General features: G+C 31.9%; 1 protein-coding gene across 9 annotated transcripts in view; it reads right to left on the reverse strand.

Moving 5' to 3' along the window:
• Positions 1-17757, reverse strand: part of SRPK2 (SRSF protein kinase 2) — a 253606-nt gene that overhangs the window by 136801 nt on the left and 99048 nt on the right. The window contains exon 1 of one of the 9 annotated variants that reach the window (XM_031938725.1): positions 13066-13199. The exons of the other annotated variants lie outside the window; for them this stretch is intronic. Coding sequence (XP_031794585.1) covers positions 13066-13184 — 119 coding nt within the window. The 5' untranslated portion in view covers positions 13185-13199. Of the gene's footprint in view, positions 1-13065; positions 13200-17757 lie in introns of those variants that run through there. 9 annotated transcript variants of the gene reach the window in all.

A 17757-nucleotide genomic window follows, 5' to 3' on the forward strand; every position in this document is an offset into this window, starting at 1 on the left:
ATAATGTTAACTTTATAAATGAAGAAAACATTTCAAACTCTAATTTTAGAAATAAAATATATCATAATCATACTACTTCTGATTATGTTTATGTAATGTTTTCTTCCCTGTAAGTTAAAAGGTTTCAAACATGTATTGTATCAGAAGACATCCAATATCCCCAACTCAGGGAAACTACTACTATAATGTGAACAAAATAAACCAAACCAGAGAATAGTAGCCAAGCAATCTGGATAGAAAAGTATAGCTTCCCATTTCTTTGAAGTCGGGCTGGGAACAACACGTTTACATATTAACAACAGACTCACTCATTGTTTCTATCAATGGTACAGTTTGATATTGGCAATTTTATCTCCTGAGATTTCTTTACTGAAATAGATGAGAAAAATGGAATTCTAATAATAATAATAATAAGTCAAATTAAAAAGTCACTGAGATCAAATTCTATGCCTGGAAAAATTCTAGCTCATGTTGTTAAAAAAGGAAATTAATGAACACTGAGAAATGGATTTAGTGATCACAAGAAACTAGCATGGCTTCTTATGGATAAGTCATATCAGACAAGCTTTCTCTCATTTTGAGAGTTACAAAATGACTGATCTCTAGAGAATCTTTAAAGGTATACTTTACCCAGTGTAGCACAGTATTTGAAAGTGTTCCATGCTATTCTGAAAAATATGGAGATGAAGGCTAGAAACTAGTACAAAATTCAATGGATTTGTTCACCTATTCATCAAAGTGGGAATCACTAAAATTTATAAGTCCAATAGAATACATCAGGGATTTGTGCTTGCCCTTGTGTTTTAATATTTAATTAATGATTTGGAGAGCAGCATAGGTGGATTGCTTATCAAATTTGTAGGGGGCAAAAGCTGGGAGGCACCACTAACGCACTGATAGAAAACAGAATTGAAAAAGATGCTGACAGCCTAAAACACCGATTGAAATTTTTTTGAAAAGATGAACTCTAACTGGCATAACTGTCAAGTTCTATACTTGGTTCAAAAACCCTGGTGTCACTTGATTCATCAAATTCATTAGATAGGGGAAGCATGGTTAGAAAACAAAACAACAAATTCTCAACAAATCTTGGGTCAACACAACTATTTATAATATCAAAGTCTGTCTATTGGATAAAACTATTTTCAGGGGATGCAATTCATAGAGATGTTTGCCGGAAGGTACTTTATATTAGCAACATATTTAAACTATAAAAATAGTTCATGCTATTATATTATTAGTCTTATACTGGTATACTATGTTATTAATTAGAATCATACTGTTAGTGTGTTAGTTTCTTAACTGTCTTCAGAGATTATATTTTGAAGGAAAAGTTACATATATGTTTGTGAAATATGTCTGTTTTGATAAAAACAAAACGTATCAAAAATATTTTTAAATCATTAAGATAAATGCATTTTCCATCTACTGGTTAAACTATAATAACAAGAATAGAAACTTTAGATTCTCTGCATGTTTAAGTCAGTTGTGGAACTTGTTCAATAATAATTGCTCCTTGGGGAACAAAATCTGCTTGGTCCCCAATATCTTAATTGAGATATCTTTAAATTATAGACTCTCAAAAGGATTTTGTATAAAAAGAAAAATAGACCTGACTATAAGTCAGAAAATACTGATATTCTTTCAATCATTTTCCTTGTTATTAATAAGATACAAATTTTACATATTTGAATTTTATTTTTATCTGAGATGGAAACACAGAAGAAACTAGATTAGTCATTAAATTATATGTCAATCATTTGAAAAATCTCAATATCTTTTGATCTATTTCAGACAATGATATCATGTTTGTAATTTTTACAAGGGCATGGGGAAAATAAATTATTTCCATATAGTTGTGTGTGGTTCGTTTTTATTCTGTTAGCTTTGGAAGAAAATATTGAGCTAATCTATTTATAGCTGAATTTTTTTGTGTTTCTTGAATGGGTTTGAACATTAAATAGCATCACTGGCTGTATTTAAGTGATTTGTCTGGCATGCAAACTGTAACAGACTTGTCTATAAAGTTAATAAAATATTCTGGTTGTAGGATATTAAAATGACTAATACAGGAAGTAAAAACTGAATTTTCTAGTCCTTAATCTTCTACTACCTACTTGTGCACTTTTTTGGATATTGACAATTTTTTGTTCTTTAGTCTTTCATCTCTATATAATGAAGGGATTAGACGAGAGATAGTCATCTTTTCTAGCACACATGAAAAAATTATTAAGAATATTTATCACTATACATATAGGATATATTTAATTTTAACTATTTTAATGAGGGTTTTTTTGTTTGTTTCTAATGCAACCAGGTCCCAATTAATCATCCCGTTATACTATATTTTCTTATCCATCTCCATCCAAAGAATAAGCAAAACCATACAATATAGCAACCACAACTTAAAAAAAATTACATAAGATTCTTTATCAATAGCCAATCAAATCTCAAATAAAAGAAAGTGGGTTTAATCTGATGGATCATTACATTTTCTCTGAATACTATTCTTAAATTATAATTTACAATTTATTTTTATTTGTATTATTGTAATCATTCTGTCTACACACATTTTTAGAGAAACAAAGTTCCGAATCTCAAGGGAAATATTTTTAAAAAGTAGAAATAAAGGAAAAATGAGAACTTATAGACCTCAAAATATATAATGTATTATCAAAATTATTTGGCACCCCCCAAAATCCTGAATGTAAGTAGAATAGCCTAGATAAAAAATTCAATAATTCCTAAAACTCCATTTGCAGAGAAAAGAATTCCTTACTTGGTAGTTAATTAGAAAGAGATAGAGCAGAAATTAGGTTGAGACCAATATTTTATACCATATTTCACAATTAGTTCATTTCACAATAAGCAATGTGAATATTAAGTCACACAATTTAAAAATTATATAAAAATTAAGTACCATATCGACGAAAAAGAGATAAGAAGAATGATAAACTTATAAGGAAAAGAGGCTATCACAAAATAGATAATGTTTTTACACAAACAAAATTAATACAATAAAATAAGAAGGGAAACAGTTGACTAAGGAAAAATTGTTACATCAAACAGAATCTGATAACAAAGAAGTAGAGGGAACTACCACAAATATATATATATAACTAAATACCATTCCCCATTTAAGCTAGAAATAGCTAAAAGATATGTATAAAGAGTTTACAAAAGAGGAATTATAAACTATTAACAACCAATCATTCATTCATGCTCCAAATCATAAGAAATACAAATCAAAACAAATCTAAAGTTTTCTCTGAAACATAACAAATTAGCAAAAGTGACAAAAAATGTAAAGTCAAAGTTGTAGGGGTTATAGAAAGATAAAGCACAATAATAGACTGGTATAATTGCAAAATCAGTTTAACCATTCTGAAAAGAATTTTTAGTTATGCTTTTTAAAAAAGAATGACCAAAAAAATAATGAGACCCTTTCAACCAGAGTACTAGTGCTAATACGTACTCAGAGGTCCTCAAACTACGGCCCGCGGGCCAGATGCAGCAGCTGAGGACATTTATCCCCCTCACCCAGGGCTATGAAGTTTCTTTATTTAAAGGCCCACAAAACAAAGTTTTTGTTTTTATTATAGCCTGGCCCTCCAACAGTCTGAGGGACAGTGAACTGGCCCCCTGTTTAAAAAGTTTGAGGACCCCTGATGTACATGAAGAAGGTAAAGAGAAAGGTCCCAAAATATATCAAAATATTCATGGCAGCTCTTTTGAATTTACAAAAAACCAACATCAAAATCAAAATCTGGATTCAGTCCCAATGACTGAAGAATGACTAGAAATTTGGTACATGAATGAAATAGATTATTATATCATAAGAAACAACCAATAAGAAAAGTTCAGAGAAACTCAGGAAGATTCATCCAAACTCATTGGGAATTAAGCAAGCAAAGCCATAATACAATGACAACAAAGTCAATGAAAATAACAACAATAAAAGAAACCAAATAATAAATAATGAGCAAATTTGATTCTAGATAAGAGCTGAAAAAATGTATTTTCCCTTTAAAGAAGTGAAGAGCTATGTGAAAATTTGTATATATTTTCAGGAAGTCAGGATATATGAATTGGTTTTGATATATTGTTTTTTCCTTTATTTTTGTAATTTTAAACATCTAACAAGAGAAGACAAGTTGGAAAATACACACCTTCATACATGTAATAATTTTGAAAAAAAAAAAAAAGTATGTACTGCCTACTATAAAAGGCACTGTGCTAAGCACTTTACAAACATTATTCCACTTGATCCTCACAACAACCCTCAGAGGTAGATACTATCATTACCTTTATTTTACAGATGAAGAAACTGAGATTAAAAAAAGTGAAGTGACTTGTTCTGGGTTCACAAGGTAATAAGCTAGATTTGAACTCTGGTTTTTCTGACTTCAAATCTAGGACTCCATTCACTTTACCATTTAGCTGTATTATATATTTTAAAAGGCATCAATAAAAAGAAATATTAAAATGATCTTATTTTCTAATTCTACATATAAAACTTGAGAAGGAGAGGGAGAGGGGGAAAAATACAAAGCACAATATTCAACAAGCACCTTCTGGAGAATTTTCTGATCATCTCGATAACAAAAACAACTGATATTTACAAAGTGACACAAGTGTTATAAAAAATTATTCGTGAATTGCCTCATGTGATGCTCACAAGGCAGTAACATAGATAGTATAGACATGACCCCATTTTACAGATGAGGAAACTAAGGCCAGGATAGATTAAGTTACTTTCCATATAAGTAATAAATGTCAAAAGCAGGATTCAAGTTAGGATTCCAAGTCTTACACTCTTTATATGCCAGGTATCTTTTGCCCACTGACTTGTTATTATAAAATGCAAAACCATGAAAATTTAGAACATTACTAATAATAGGTGCTAATGATTTCAATCATGAAAAATCAATTTCCTCAGAATATACATATAGTAATCTTAATAACAAAAGTTCAACGTAGGCCTTAAAAGCCTTATCTCCCCTTCTCCCCTAAATGTTTTGCCTAAAACATTTTTAAAAAAGTTATTCAGGACAAATTCAAAAACTCCTAAAAATATTTTTTCCTGTCTAATATCTATATCATCACCTCTTTTTTTCTGGAAAATTGCATACCTAAAGTTATCTAGGTATGGTTCTCCTCATATATGTTTTTTCTATCAATTGAAGTATGAGTTTATTTGTCCCTCTTGTGCCTAGGTTCTGAGGGAGAACAAAGAAGGGGAACCAGAGTAATAGGCTAGGGAATACTTGAGCAAGTGTTGAATAATAGGCTAGGGAATATTTGAGCAAGTGTTGAATGTGGTAAAGAAACTTGTGGCATCTCTATCATCCACCACTCAAATGTGTCTGGGAACAGATTTAGGAAGGAGAGGACAGTTATTAAGTGTTAGTCTTACCTGCATACTTAGTACAAGTTCTAAGAATCAAAAGGAGTGGATCATAGGGTACCAAACCAAAGCAGACTCAGCAGTTTAGTGATTCTCAAACCTACATAATCTCTGAGATGTCAAACTATGGGTGAGTCAAGCAGAAGTTTGGTGAAACTCCAAAACAGAAACAATCTTATAAACTCAAAATTGAATCAGGAACTTAACAAAATGAGTGGTAAAAAGACAACATACCAAAATGAAAGGAAAATTTTTTTCTCAAATTCATCGATTAGAAGAGTAACAAGTCAGAAACAGATTTTTAAAATAATAAAAACTCAAAAAATTACTAGCCTGTAACTAAACATCAAAATGGAAATCTTAAACATTAAGAGAAATTAGAAAAATTGAAAAAATAAAAAAAATGAATAGGAACTAGTTATTTGGGGGAGGGGATAAGGACAATAAAATAGATAAATAATTAATCTGATTAAAAAAAAAAAAGAAAACTAGTTTACCAGTATTCAAAAATATAAAAGATGAAACGACAAAAGAATAAATAAAAGCATTTAGTAGGAGCTATTACACAAGAATGATATGCCAATAAAACTAATAATCTAAGTGAAACTGATGAATATAAACAAAAATATAAATTGTCCAAATTAGTAGAGCATGGAATATAATACTTAAATAATTGTAGTTTAGAAAAAAAATTGAATAAACTATAAACAAATTCTGAAAGGGAAAAAAATCAAATGGATTTATAAGGCTACCAAATATTTAAAGAACAACTAATTCCATTACTAGAGGAAGTGAAAAAATATATAAAGAGTCTTGTTAAATTTCTTCTATGTGACATGAATAAGATCTGGATATAGACAGTGTAGAATAAAAACAAAGAAAGACAGCTATAAACCAATTTTCCACATGAATATTAATGCAAAAATTTTCAACAAAATATCAAGCAAACTATAGAAATATATCACAAACATCAAATGGCATATATATATATATATATATATATATATATATATATGGATTTATATCATGGATGCAACCCTGATTCAATTAACAGAAAACTTTAAGCATAAGTGACTATGTAAATAACAAAAACAAAAATATGATTATTTCAAAAGACACATAATAAGTTTTTGATAAGCACTCATTCCTGTTAATAACACTAGAAAGCAAAAGAATGAAGGTAATGTGTGAAAGCACTCTTCCAGACCCATAATCTGTTCAAGATTAACCTCAAAACCTTAATTTCCTCTACTTGTAACATGAATGGGGTTCTAAATTCCTTTTGTGTCTAACATTATACAAGTCTCAGAGTTGAAATTATAAGTGTAAGGATTGCAAATAACCCCCTAAAAAATTACTCTTTGGTTGCAAAGTAAACAGGATGAGGTCAAAACAGATCAGGAAGGACATATAATAAAGCAAAGATACTATGAGAGTGCACAAACATGGGCTAAAACTTTCAATTTTTGTTCTTGCTTTTCTAAGCTGTTTACTATCGCTTGCATACCTCTCATTTCTTTTCCCAATTTTTCTTCTACCTCTTTTAACTGACTTTTAAAATCTTTTCAGTTCTTTCAAGAATTCTCTTTGGGCTTCAGACCAACTCCCCTTTGACGTTTCACCTGTAGGCACTTTGTCCTCTTGGAGGTGGTGTTTTGATCTTTCTGGTCACCATAGTAACTTTCTGTGGTCAAGGTTCTTTTTTGTTTCTTGCTCATATTCTTCTCTTTTTGTTTTCTATTTCATGGCTTTTAAAGTCAACTTCTCTAAGGATATAGTAGGTGCAGTTCTAAGCACCCCCTTTATGTAGCTTTGAATTTTGGCTTTGAGCAGAGGGGCCCCTTCTGTTTGGTTGACTTGCTTGTAGCAGAGATAGCCCAACCTAGTCCCACTAATTGTTGGCCATTTTCCTGAGCTGGTGATTTGCTTTCTGCACTGGAATTAGAGCCTCCACCATTAGTTTACTGTATTATTGTTTGACTGAGCCAGGACCAAGGAGTCTTGGTTACTGGTCTGTATTGTGGCGAAGATGCTTCTCACTGTCTTTCTTGAACACTTTCTATACTAGGCTGCATTCCCCTTTCATCAAAATAAGACTGATCTTTCTTAAAGTCTTTTCTACCCATCTTGAGCTAGAACATAATCTCATTCCATTTCTTTGTAGGTTCTGTCATTCCAGAATCTGTACAGAGGATTGGTTGCATGTTGTTTCCAAGGGAAACTGGGGAGAGCAACTTCCTGGCTTCTCTCCACCATTTTGGCTATGCCCACACTAAAACTTTCAAAGTGAAGACATTTCTGTTTCCTTATTTTCAGGAATATAAGGAGAGTATTTAGATTTGTCCTTTTAAAGTTTTTATATTAAAATTACTAAAGTAGAAATGCCATAAATCAATGAAAATGAGCAAAGACAAAGGCTATCTCAAATATAAAATAAGGCAAAAATAATATGAACAATAATTGCTCTGACACAAAATATGACAATGTCTTATAAAACCACAAGAATGATACAGATATTTTCTATCTCTACATTACAGAAAGTTAATTCTATATATATTCAATTAACTGAATACTAAATTATTCAAAGGATCTGGAAAGTTTTAACAACACAATAACTGATCAGCCTATGTACTATTTAAAGAACAAAAAAATTCCAAAAGCATCTTACAGATTCAAATTTTGAATATGAATTTTGACTTTGAATCTAAGGCTCCAAATTTTGGAGGCATGTGAGTTTGTGCAACAATAAAGACTAAGACAAGCAATACTTAATAAAATCTAAAAAACAAAAGGGAAATATTTTAATGGAAATTTAGATATCAGTTTAGCACAGTAACCAACAATAATTACCAAAACACTTGTATATATTTCATTATCTATGCTTATGAATGATAGTCACAAAACTACAGGCATTAAATATTTTATTCAGAAAATGATCGATACATTTTCCTTATTATTTACATTTTTATTCCCCAACTCTGAAGGCTATGTGTTTATAAATGCTAAGTAGAGAAAATGCAACTAGGTAATTTCTTTGTAAAAGCTGAGAACTAGCAACGTAGAATTTCTCATAATACTAGCAGACAAGGTTAGTGTTTTGTTTGTTTTTGCTGAACTGAGATTTTTCTCTTCTTTCTTTTTTTTATTACAAGGAATAGTGGCAGGGCTATGAATATATTCATTAATGAAGATAATAAAACTAAAGCTAAAAAAATTTTTATTAAGCAAAAGAAAATTTAAAACATTGAATCTGCTTACCATGAGGAAGAATTGCTAGCCTAATGTAATTTGTACAATTTACTACCTAATAAAAGTATAGAATGATTTTGAAGAAATTAAATAATCATCATCCAAAGTTAGTTAGTTCAATTGTTCTTTATTTTCTTCTGGAACATTATAGCTTTTCCAGGATGAGACTCATAACTTCTCAAAAGAATTTGGCCTCAACATTCACATAGGAAAAAATAAAGTAAATTAGGAATATCACAAGGTAAAAAAGGGGAATTAAGAATGTCTATTGTTCAAATTAAAATGCATACAATTTATACAATAAAACATATAGATATAAAAATAAATCTTTCAATTGGATAGATTTTTATCATCTTAGAAATACACTGAAAATAAGTGATAAGGAGGAAGACAATGGCTCAATAACTGTTTGAAAGCTAAAATATCCTTTTATCAACGTCAAATATTTCCCTAAAATAAAGACCTATCATTTTAACACTAATATCCTATCAGCAGTATTTTATAATTGTGAGCCCCAGAATACCACTGCATCCAAATAAATAAGTGTCAACCAAAAAGCAATGGAAAAGTGCAAGATGGTTATGAGCAGAATGCAAAGCACTATGTTACAAATGAAAAATTAAGGAAATCTAAAGAAAATCATCATGAAGAAATATACAATCACTAAAAACTAATCACACAGCATGAGCAAAGGATAACCAGTAGAGAGTCTATATGTTTTGCTGGCAATTTTAAGATTTCATAAACAAATAAGAAAGGCTCCCAGCAGCAAACCTTATGGAAGAACTTGAACAAAAGTGACATAGGATAGGAGGACATGAATGGATTGTGATTTTCACTATGGGAAGGAACAAGATCACAGAACTAGTTATTTGAGTAGATTCTTCATTTTGCCTTTTTGCTTTTTTTGGTTCATTGACAAATATTTAATATTATTAGGTCAATCTGGAAGAAAATGGCGTGATTTTTAAAATATTAATAAAAACTGTTATATGAGAACAGTTAAATCACATTTTAAAAAATCATAGGATAAAGACTGAAATAAAATTAGAAAAAGAAATGAAGAGTTCCAGATAAAGGATACAATTTTCGATGTTTGGCCAAAATTATTATCATCAACTAAAGTGAAAATGGGAATTAAAAAAATCTTAAAGCATAAACAATAACCAAAAATTGTTTTTTTCAGTAAGCAGCATCAATTAAGTTATTATATTATTTTTGTATTCTCAGCAACCAGCATAGCGCTTTGCACAAAGCAGACACAGAAGTACTTGCTGAACTATATTGAACATTGCTGTTAGTGTCCTTCAAAAGTCAGCACTCTGTGTCAAAAAAAGGCACTTGAGTCACTGAATATTTAACAAGGACGAAGTTTACCCTGACCTAATACAGCGAGCATATACAACAAAAACAAAACATCACTTGGCTTCTCTAGTTTCCATACTCAACTCCACCTGTGTGGTCTATCAGTCATCAGGGTATGGAGACACTCCTCTGTAGCACGCAATATATATGAAAAGTAAGGAGCCCACATGAATCAACTTTTGGATTAGTTCTAGGCATGGAAGCCAAAGCAAAGAAGCAGAGGACAATCAAACTTCATAAGGAAAGGAAGTTTGCTCACTGTTGTGTGTGTGTGAAGAAAGCTGTGCTAGGGTAAGGGAAGCTGCATCAAAATTTTTTCCACTATAAAAAGGAATAAAAGCATGCACCAACCTAGGATACCAATAATTTGTATCTGGAAATGGATTTCTAGCTGTAGAAGACATATTTTGAGAAGTGAAAGGATATCCTCCCACCAATTACTGCAGAGGTAGAAGGGGAAGCAATATATTTTAGATAATCCCTGCTGAAACTCTCAATTCATTTTTTCATAGAAACATTCTTCCAGAAAGTTTCTATTGTATCACAATGTCAAATGTTAAAATACTCTAATGTATGTCATTTTGCAATCTATTCATTCTTGTCCATTTCATGTGAATTCTTGTTCATGTTCTTCCATAAGAAAGCACAAGAGTCACCACTTTCATGTAGATGAGTCCCCTTTACTTTCTCCACATGCCATAACCAGTCCCCTGATTACCTTATGAACCACAAATTAAATTTTAAAAAAGGTTTTGAGGGCTAGACCATCATTTACTGTACCCATTAAGGGAAAATACACATGAGTTCTAAATATAAAAACATCTGGAACACCTGGGAACAAGCAGCATGGAAATTCCTTCAATTATTACAATTTCAATTATTAAAATTCATTTGTTTGCCAAATAAACAAAATTGTGGGAAAGATATAAAAACATAAGATTTAGCATTAATTAAAACAGTTCTTTAGCTATATCATGCAAATTGATGTTCCAAAAGCAATATAATTATTTTCATTTGGAAAAAAAAATTTTAGATAAATTGTTTACTACATCACCTTTCAAGAAATTTCAAATTTCATACATTTGAAATTAAAGTATAATAGCTTATCAGTACATTTTAAAAATAGCAAGTAAATACACTGGCAGAATTCTGAAAAAAATGTTTGTATTCTGTGAAGAGTTTTCTTTTAATATTTCTTAATAAGTCTACTTATTTCAATGTCATCAATTTACTTCAAAGGTTCTTGAGTTTTTCCTTTCTGAAAATAAAACTTAAATGACTTCAGCAAGTACTAACTTTATGCAACAGGATTTTCTCAAAGAAAACTTCATTTATTCAAAAGAGAAAATCTATAAAATCTTAGAGTGGGGGAAAGTAGCTGAAAAATGCATTTTGCCCAAATGATAATAATCAATAATTATACCAGCAGTCTACTGAGTTACTTAATCACAAATTTTTGTTAGGTATCACATATGTAAAATGAGCTAAACCCAGAAATAAGATGGTAAAACAGATTAAACTAAAATGTATTTATTTGGGAAACCATACTTTCAATAATTCCAAGTTGCTAATTATCTCAAAAGTTTGACCTTTCTTAAATCTAATTTTCTCTTGGAGACACTATAAGGATACAAATGCCAAAACACAATAAACTCTAAAGTATAAAACTGTCATGTGATCCAAAGGATAAGAAAGACACATGGTAAATTCAAGTACATAAAAAAAAATTTAGCAGAAATAATTTGAATTAGATAAGGACATAGGATGAAATATTTTGCTAGAGACCCAAAAGGCAGTCACAAATAGGTTGCTGCCAATTCAGAAGGACATCTGTAGTAAAGGTTCTGAGACCTTTACAGGGCTCAAAATTGCTCACTTGCAGCTAATACAAAACTAGGAGGTAAAATAAAGCCATTTAGATGCTGCATACCAGAGCCCAAAAGATAAACAAGGAAGACCTACAAGTTCTCTAAAATTAAATACTCAAAATTAGCAGTGAGGCTACTGACAACATAAGTACCTTTGGAAATAATAGGGTTGTTTTAGATCTCAATTTAATTTGTGCCTCATATGATTGCTCAATTCTAACCTAGATTCTATAGGCCACTTTCCAACTGATTCAATTCATAATATCAGTTCAATTAAAATTCTATTTAAAAGAAATTTATTAAATACCTTCTATGGTTCTTGAGAATATACATGCAAAGCTAGATACAGTAGATCTGCCATCAAAAAAGCTTCTAAACAGAAGAACAAGCACACAAATAATTATAATTTAAAAGAGTACCACAAAATAGCCAGGCAAAATACAGAGACTTCTGGCACATAAAAGATTATTTTTACCTGAAAAGATCAGGCAAAGTTTCACAAAAAGGGTTGTATCTAAAACTTGAAGAAAACTAAGTCAAAAATATTTCTAGACAGGAAATTTCATTATGGGCACAGATAAGGAGAAGAAAACAATAATTTTTGACAGAGAACAGCTAGATCTGACTAGAGCATAGAATATAGGGAAGATAGGCTAAAAACAGATTTGTGGAAGTAGTTTATTATTATTCAGCAGGCAGTGGGAAGTCACTGAATGTTTCAATGGAGGAAAGAGAGGGAAGTGTCATGGAATGCAAAAGGAAAACTCCTCAGGGACTATTCTTCATTTCTCTTTCACTCCCTCTATATATCAAAGGTGAAAAAAAGGAGACAGACTACATTCCATCTCTTTGCATAGTGGTTGGCACATAGTACATATTTAAGAAATGTTTATTGATTTGAGAAGAATAAAATAACAAAAACAAAGGGATCTGCATGGGGAAACTATACAGAGCGAAGTTCTTCCAATGGAGGTGTTATGTGTTAAATTTTTGTCATACATATTTCTTGCAACAAGTGCCTCAGTATTATTATGGTGTAAATTTAAGTTTATTCTGCCCATGAATGCTATGTGTGTTTGTGGGAAAGAATGAACCGGGTTTTAGGAGAATGTTTTGTATTAACAGTCTTAACCATGTTATCTGAGTTTAATAGTAGTTGTTCTCTGAGATCCCAACCTGCAGACGTTGGGGAATGCTGTTATCTCTTCCTCCTCCTTCTTTTCCTTTCCTAGCCAAATGTGGTTCTTCTCCTTACATATGGGTACTCTGCCAACAGAAATATAATTTTTGGTCATTCATATTTTATAAGATATTTGGGAGTTTAGGACCTAGATTTTTTTAAAAAAATTGTAATGTTTATTATTTTTTTTCAAAAAGTTGTGACAACTTACTTTTTATCCTGCAGTTTTCATTTATATTTTCTTGAAAAATAGCTCTGAAAAAAATAGACTTAAAAAAAAAAGTCATTATGCTTCAAATGGTATCATGGGCCCTGCTCTCAAGAAGTACATATTCTAATGAGAATGAAGAAAAAAGGGTGGACTAATGTACATTCAAGCCATATAACAGGAAGCGGGAGGAAATCCCAAAAGTAAGACAATATGATAGGATGAGGAGAGAAGGAGACAAGAGACACAGAGAGAGAAAAGGAGAGAGAGAAAAGGAGAGAGAGAGAGAGAGAGAGAGAGAGAGAGAGAGAGAGAGACAGAGACAGAGACAGAGACACAGAGAGAGCCAGACAGACAGAGACAGAGAGAAAGAGAAAAAGAAAATGAATTATAAGACACAGATCATACTCAGGAGATGGAATGTTGTATGCAAGAGATAGTAAGAAGTCCAGTGTTTCTGGAATATGGAATCTGTGGAGATAAATAATAAGATTAAAAAGTTATAAAGGGGTAAATTTTTCAAGCGTTTTAAAAGCCAAACAGGTTTTCACATTTGAATCTGGAAGCAAATAAGAGTAACTAGAGTTTATTGATTAGAGGAGGCATGTTGTCAGACCAGTGTTTCAGGAAGATCATACTTTGGTAGCTGAGTAGATATATTAGAGTGAGAAAGTCTTGAGGCACAAAAACTATTCAGAAAGCTATTAAAAGTAGTTGGCTACAGACTGGATATGTGAGATAAGTAAGCATGAAGAAATGAGGATGACACTTAGATTGTAATTTTAAGCACTTGGGAGTATTCTGTTCTAGATATAGATATATTGATCTTAAGATGTTAGCTACCAGAATCATAATTAGATGGGTGATAAATTTGGACTCAAAAGAGATGTTATAGAATAATAGTTTGGAAATGGCAATAGGAAACAGAGTATTCTCACTCTGCCACCTTAAACAGTTAGTGATTAAATTAAGGGAAATAAGGAAACCATAACAAGTACAGGAAAATATAACCAGGGATACTGTATCATCAAGATGAAGTCAGATATTGGTAAGAGCAGAATAGGGACAGAATGGGAAATGAAAATGTTAAAGATTAAAACAAAGATTAAAACATGCTAACTACTGAGTGACCAATTCAGATAGCAAGATGGAAAGAGAGAATAGATTTAGAGATGAAGAGGATGGGTGTGGAGTAGGGTGAAAAACTGTAATAAGTAAATAAGTAATGGGGATGGGGAATGAGGTTCATAAAAGAACAGCTAAGTGCTCAGAATCTCTGAGATGGAAAATAAAAAGGACCACTCTTCAATGAAAAATGAATACAGTAGATTAATAGTGGCTAGACAGGATCACTTTGAGGCAGTCAGGAACAAGCTGTTCAAGGCTTTTGCTCAGTGTTCAACTTCATGGCAGGTTATGTCCCATGTTGTACAGGAAGGCAGAGGCAGAAGACAAGATTAGGCAAAAGTATAGCCTGTAGAAATCCTAACAAAAGGAAGGAACTACCCATTTAGGGTGGGTTTTATTTGAGAAAGGCCTTGTGATCACTAAAGAACACACTGAGGGAAAAACAGAAGCCAAAGGGAGATAGACTAGATCAAGGGCTGACTAAAGCCTGAGAGACTTAAGCCACTGCCCAAAAGAGGCTCAAATTATTCTAGGAAATTTTTATACTCTTGATAGAGAGAACAGAGTATAACCACAGAATTTGATCACTTTGAAGTTAGGAAAGAAAAGAGGAAACTTGGGTCCCTTCCCACTTATCCAACCACTTGCCTAACATGGATTTCTGCAAGTAATATTTTGGGGCTTACAATGCTGCACTGGCAGATATGAAAGTGTCCAGTACAAGAAAAAAATGAAGTCATTGCCGTCATGCTTTCATATCTTCTGTGATTATCTAGAAAATAGACATGCCCACCAAAATGGAAGACTACATATTTAATCTTCATGATCTCTAAAAACCTCTCCAAAACAGAAATTATATACCAGAGAAAAAGCATCTTCAGCTTCTTCCATGATCTAGGTCCCAGTTTCTTAAATTGTGGTTTATGACTCCTTATGAGATTTCATAAGTGAAAGTGAAGGTTGAAAAATTATGATTTATTATTAATAAATGTTTGATTTGTATACCTGTTTTATATACATATATATATGTATACACACACACACACACACACACACATATATATATAGTCATGTAAAAATTTTTCAGGTAAAAAGAGGATGTGGGTGGGAAAAGTTTAAGACGCCCTAATTTAAGTCACCCAGAACCCAAAAAATAGATTAAAAAACAAAACAAAATAAAACTATTAATCAAAACCTATCTGAGTTCACTCAGTAACCCCTCCTCATTGCCAATCAGTCTACTGGAAAGCAATACTATACTAGTGGATCCAAGAAACACACCTAAGAGTTTGCAACAAATCCAATCCCACACCCTGGCCATTCCTTAATCCTTACAGTACCATGAGGAAGTTTGTTGAGGTTTCAGTAACCAGAGAAAATATTTTATTATGTAAAAGATCAATGCAAGATTGGCTAATGTGACAAAATAGGAAAATGTTGGATATGAAAGGTGATGTGGGAAAACGGGGACATGAATGCATTGTTGGTAGAATTGTGAACTGATCTAACCATTCTGGAGAGCAATTTGAAACTATACCCAAAAGAGTTATAAAACTATGCATCCCCCTTTAATCTGGCCATACCACTGCTAGGTCTTTACTCCAAAGACATCCAAAAAGGGGGAAAAGATCTATCAATACAAAAAAATTAATAGCATCTCCTTTTTTGTGGTGACTAAGAACTAGAATCCAAGGAAATCCCAACAATTGGGTAATGGTTAAAGAAACTGTGACATATGAGTGAAATGGAATACTATTGTGCTATAAGAAATGACAAGCAGAATGATTCAGAAAAATCTGGAAAGATTTAAATGAATTAAGACATAGTGAAGTTAACAGAATGTTGTACATAGTAACATACTGTTCAAATGAAGAACTCTGAATGACTTAGCTATTCTCAGTAACACAACGATCCAAGATAATCCCAAAGGATTAATGATGAAACATACTGCCTACAGAGAAAGAGGTGATACTGTTTGAATTCAAACTGAAATATGCTATTTTTAATTGTCTTTTTAGTCTTCTTGTACAAAATGACAAATATGGAAATGTTTTTAAATTGTTTTATATTAATGGCCATGTATAATGGCCATTGTTTCATCTGATCTGATTGTTCCATGGAGGGGAGGAAAAGAGGAAGGGACAGAATTTGGAATTCAAAGTCTTAAATAAAAATGTTTAAAAAAAAAAAAAAAGATCTGTGCAGGAGATGGGAGGCAAAAGAGAAAGAAGGACAAAATAAGTTCAAAACAAAATTCAACCTATACTCTTACACTCCTTTCAGTGCTTCAGAGATACAAAGTAAAAAAACAGACCCGGGAGCACCAAAGTAGCATGTCTCTGGATCACTGCAGCTGGAAGAAAAGAAGTGAGCAACAGAGGGATTAAAATAAGAAACCATTCAGAATTTAGGGCTGAGGGAAGGAAAAGAGGAGAAATGGGAAGATGGAAGCACTCCATTGAGATTGAGAGAAGAATGAAAACAAACTGAATGCAGCTGGAACCAGTTCTGACCATGCAAAAGTGATTGGGGGAAAGATCTACACTGGTAAACAAACCATAAATTGTCCAGTGTATGAAGAGACTGAGATAATTTGAAATCTACTCCCCAGAGAAAAATATCAGAAGGGAAGGAGTCAGAAAGTGAGTAATAGGGAAAACAGGGTAAAAAAAAAAATACTCAAATTACCAACTATCTCGGGGGGCGGGGGGGGGAATCTTTAAAACTTTGAATATAAACAGATAAACTAATAAGGAAAATGGTAAGAGAAATATGGACTGTAGATCAAAGGAAGTAGTTCTGACACCTATGAAAAAATACTGTATAACAAAGAAAAACCATCTAATACTTTACTGGACAAACAGAATGTGAAGAGAACAAGAAGACAAAATACATTGTTCCAAAGTTTTTTAAGAAAAATGAGAATGATAAAAGCAGAATTTGGGCCTGAAAAGCAAAAATCCTTATTAGAATAGAAAAACTGGAACATGTGATGATAGGCCTGATCAAAGAAATAAAATGAAAAACACCAGAAATGGAATGCAAAAACACAGGATGATCTAGAAGATTTTTTTTTTAAATAGTAATACTAAAGGACAATATATTCACTATCCAAACAAAGCATAGTAATCTTGTAGACAGGATGCATAGAAACAATCTGAAGATCATAATTCTCCTAGAAAAATATGACAAAATGAAAAACTCAATACTATAATGCAAGAAATGATAACAGATAATTGCCTGGAACTTCTGAACACAGAAACAGAAATATCAGTTGAAAAAATTCATAGATCTTCTCCAGGGGAAAAAAAAAGCCTAAAGTTGAAAACTCCCAAGACAAAGAGTGGTTAAA

Source organism: Sarcophilus harrisii, chromosome 5 (assembly GCF_902635505.1).
Source record: "Sarcophilus harrisii chromosome 5, mSarHar1.11, whole genome shotgun sequence".
Lineage (NCBI taxonomy): Eukaryota > Metazoa > Chordata > Mammalia > Dasyuromorphia > Dasyuridae > Sarcophilus > Sarcophilus harrisii.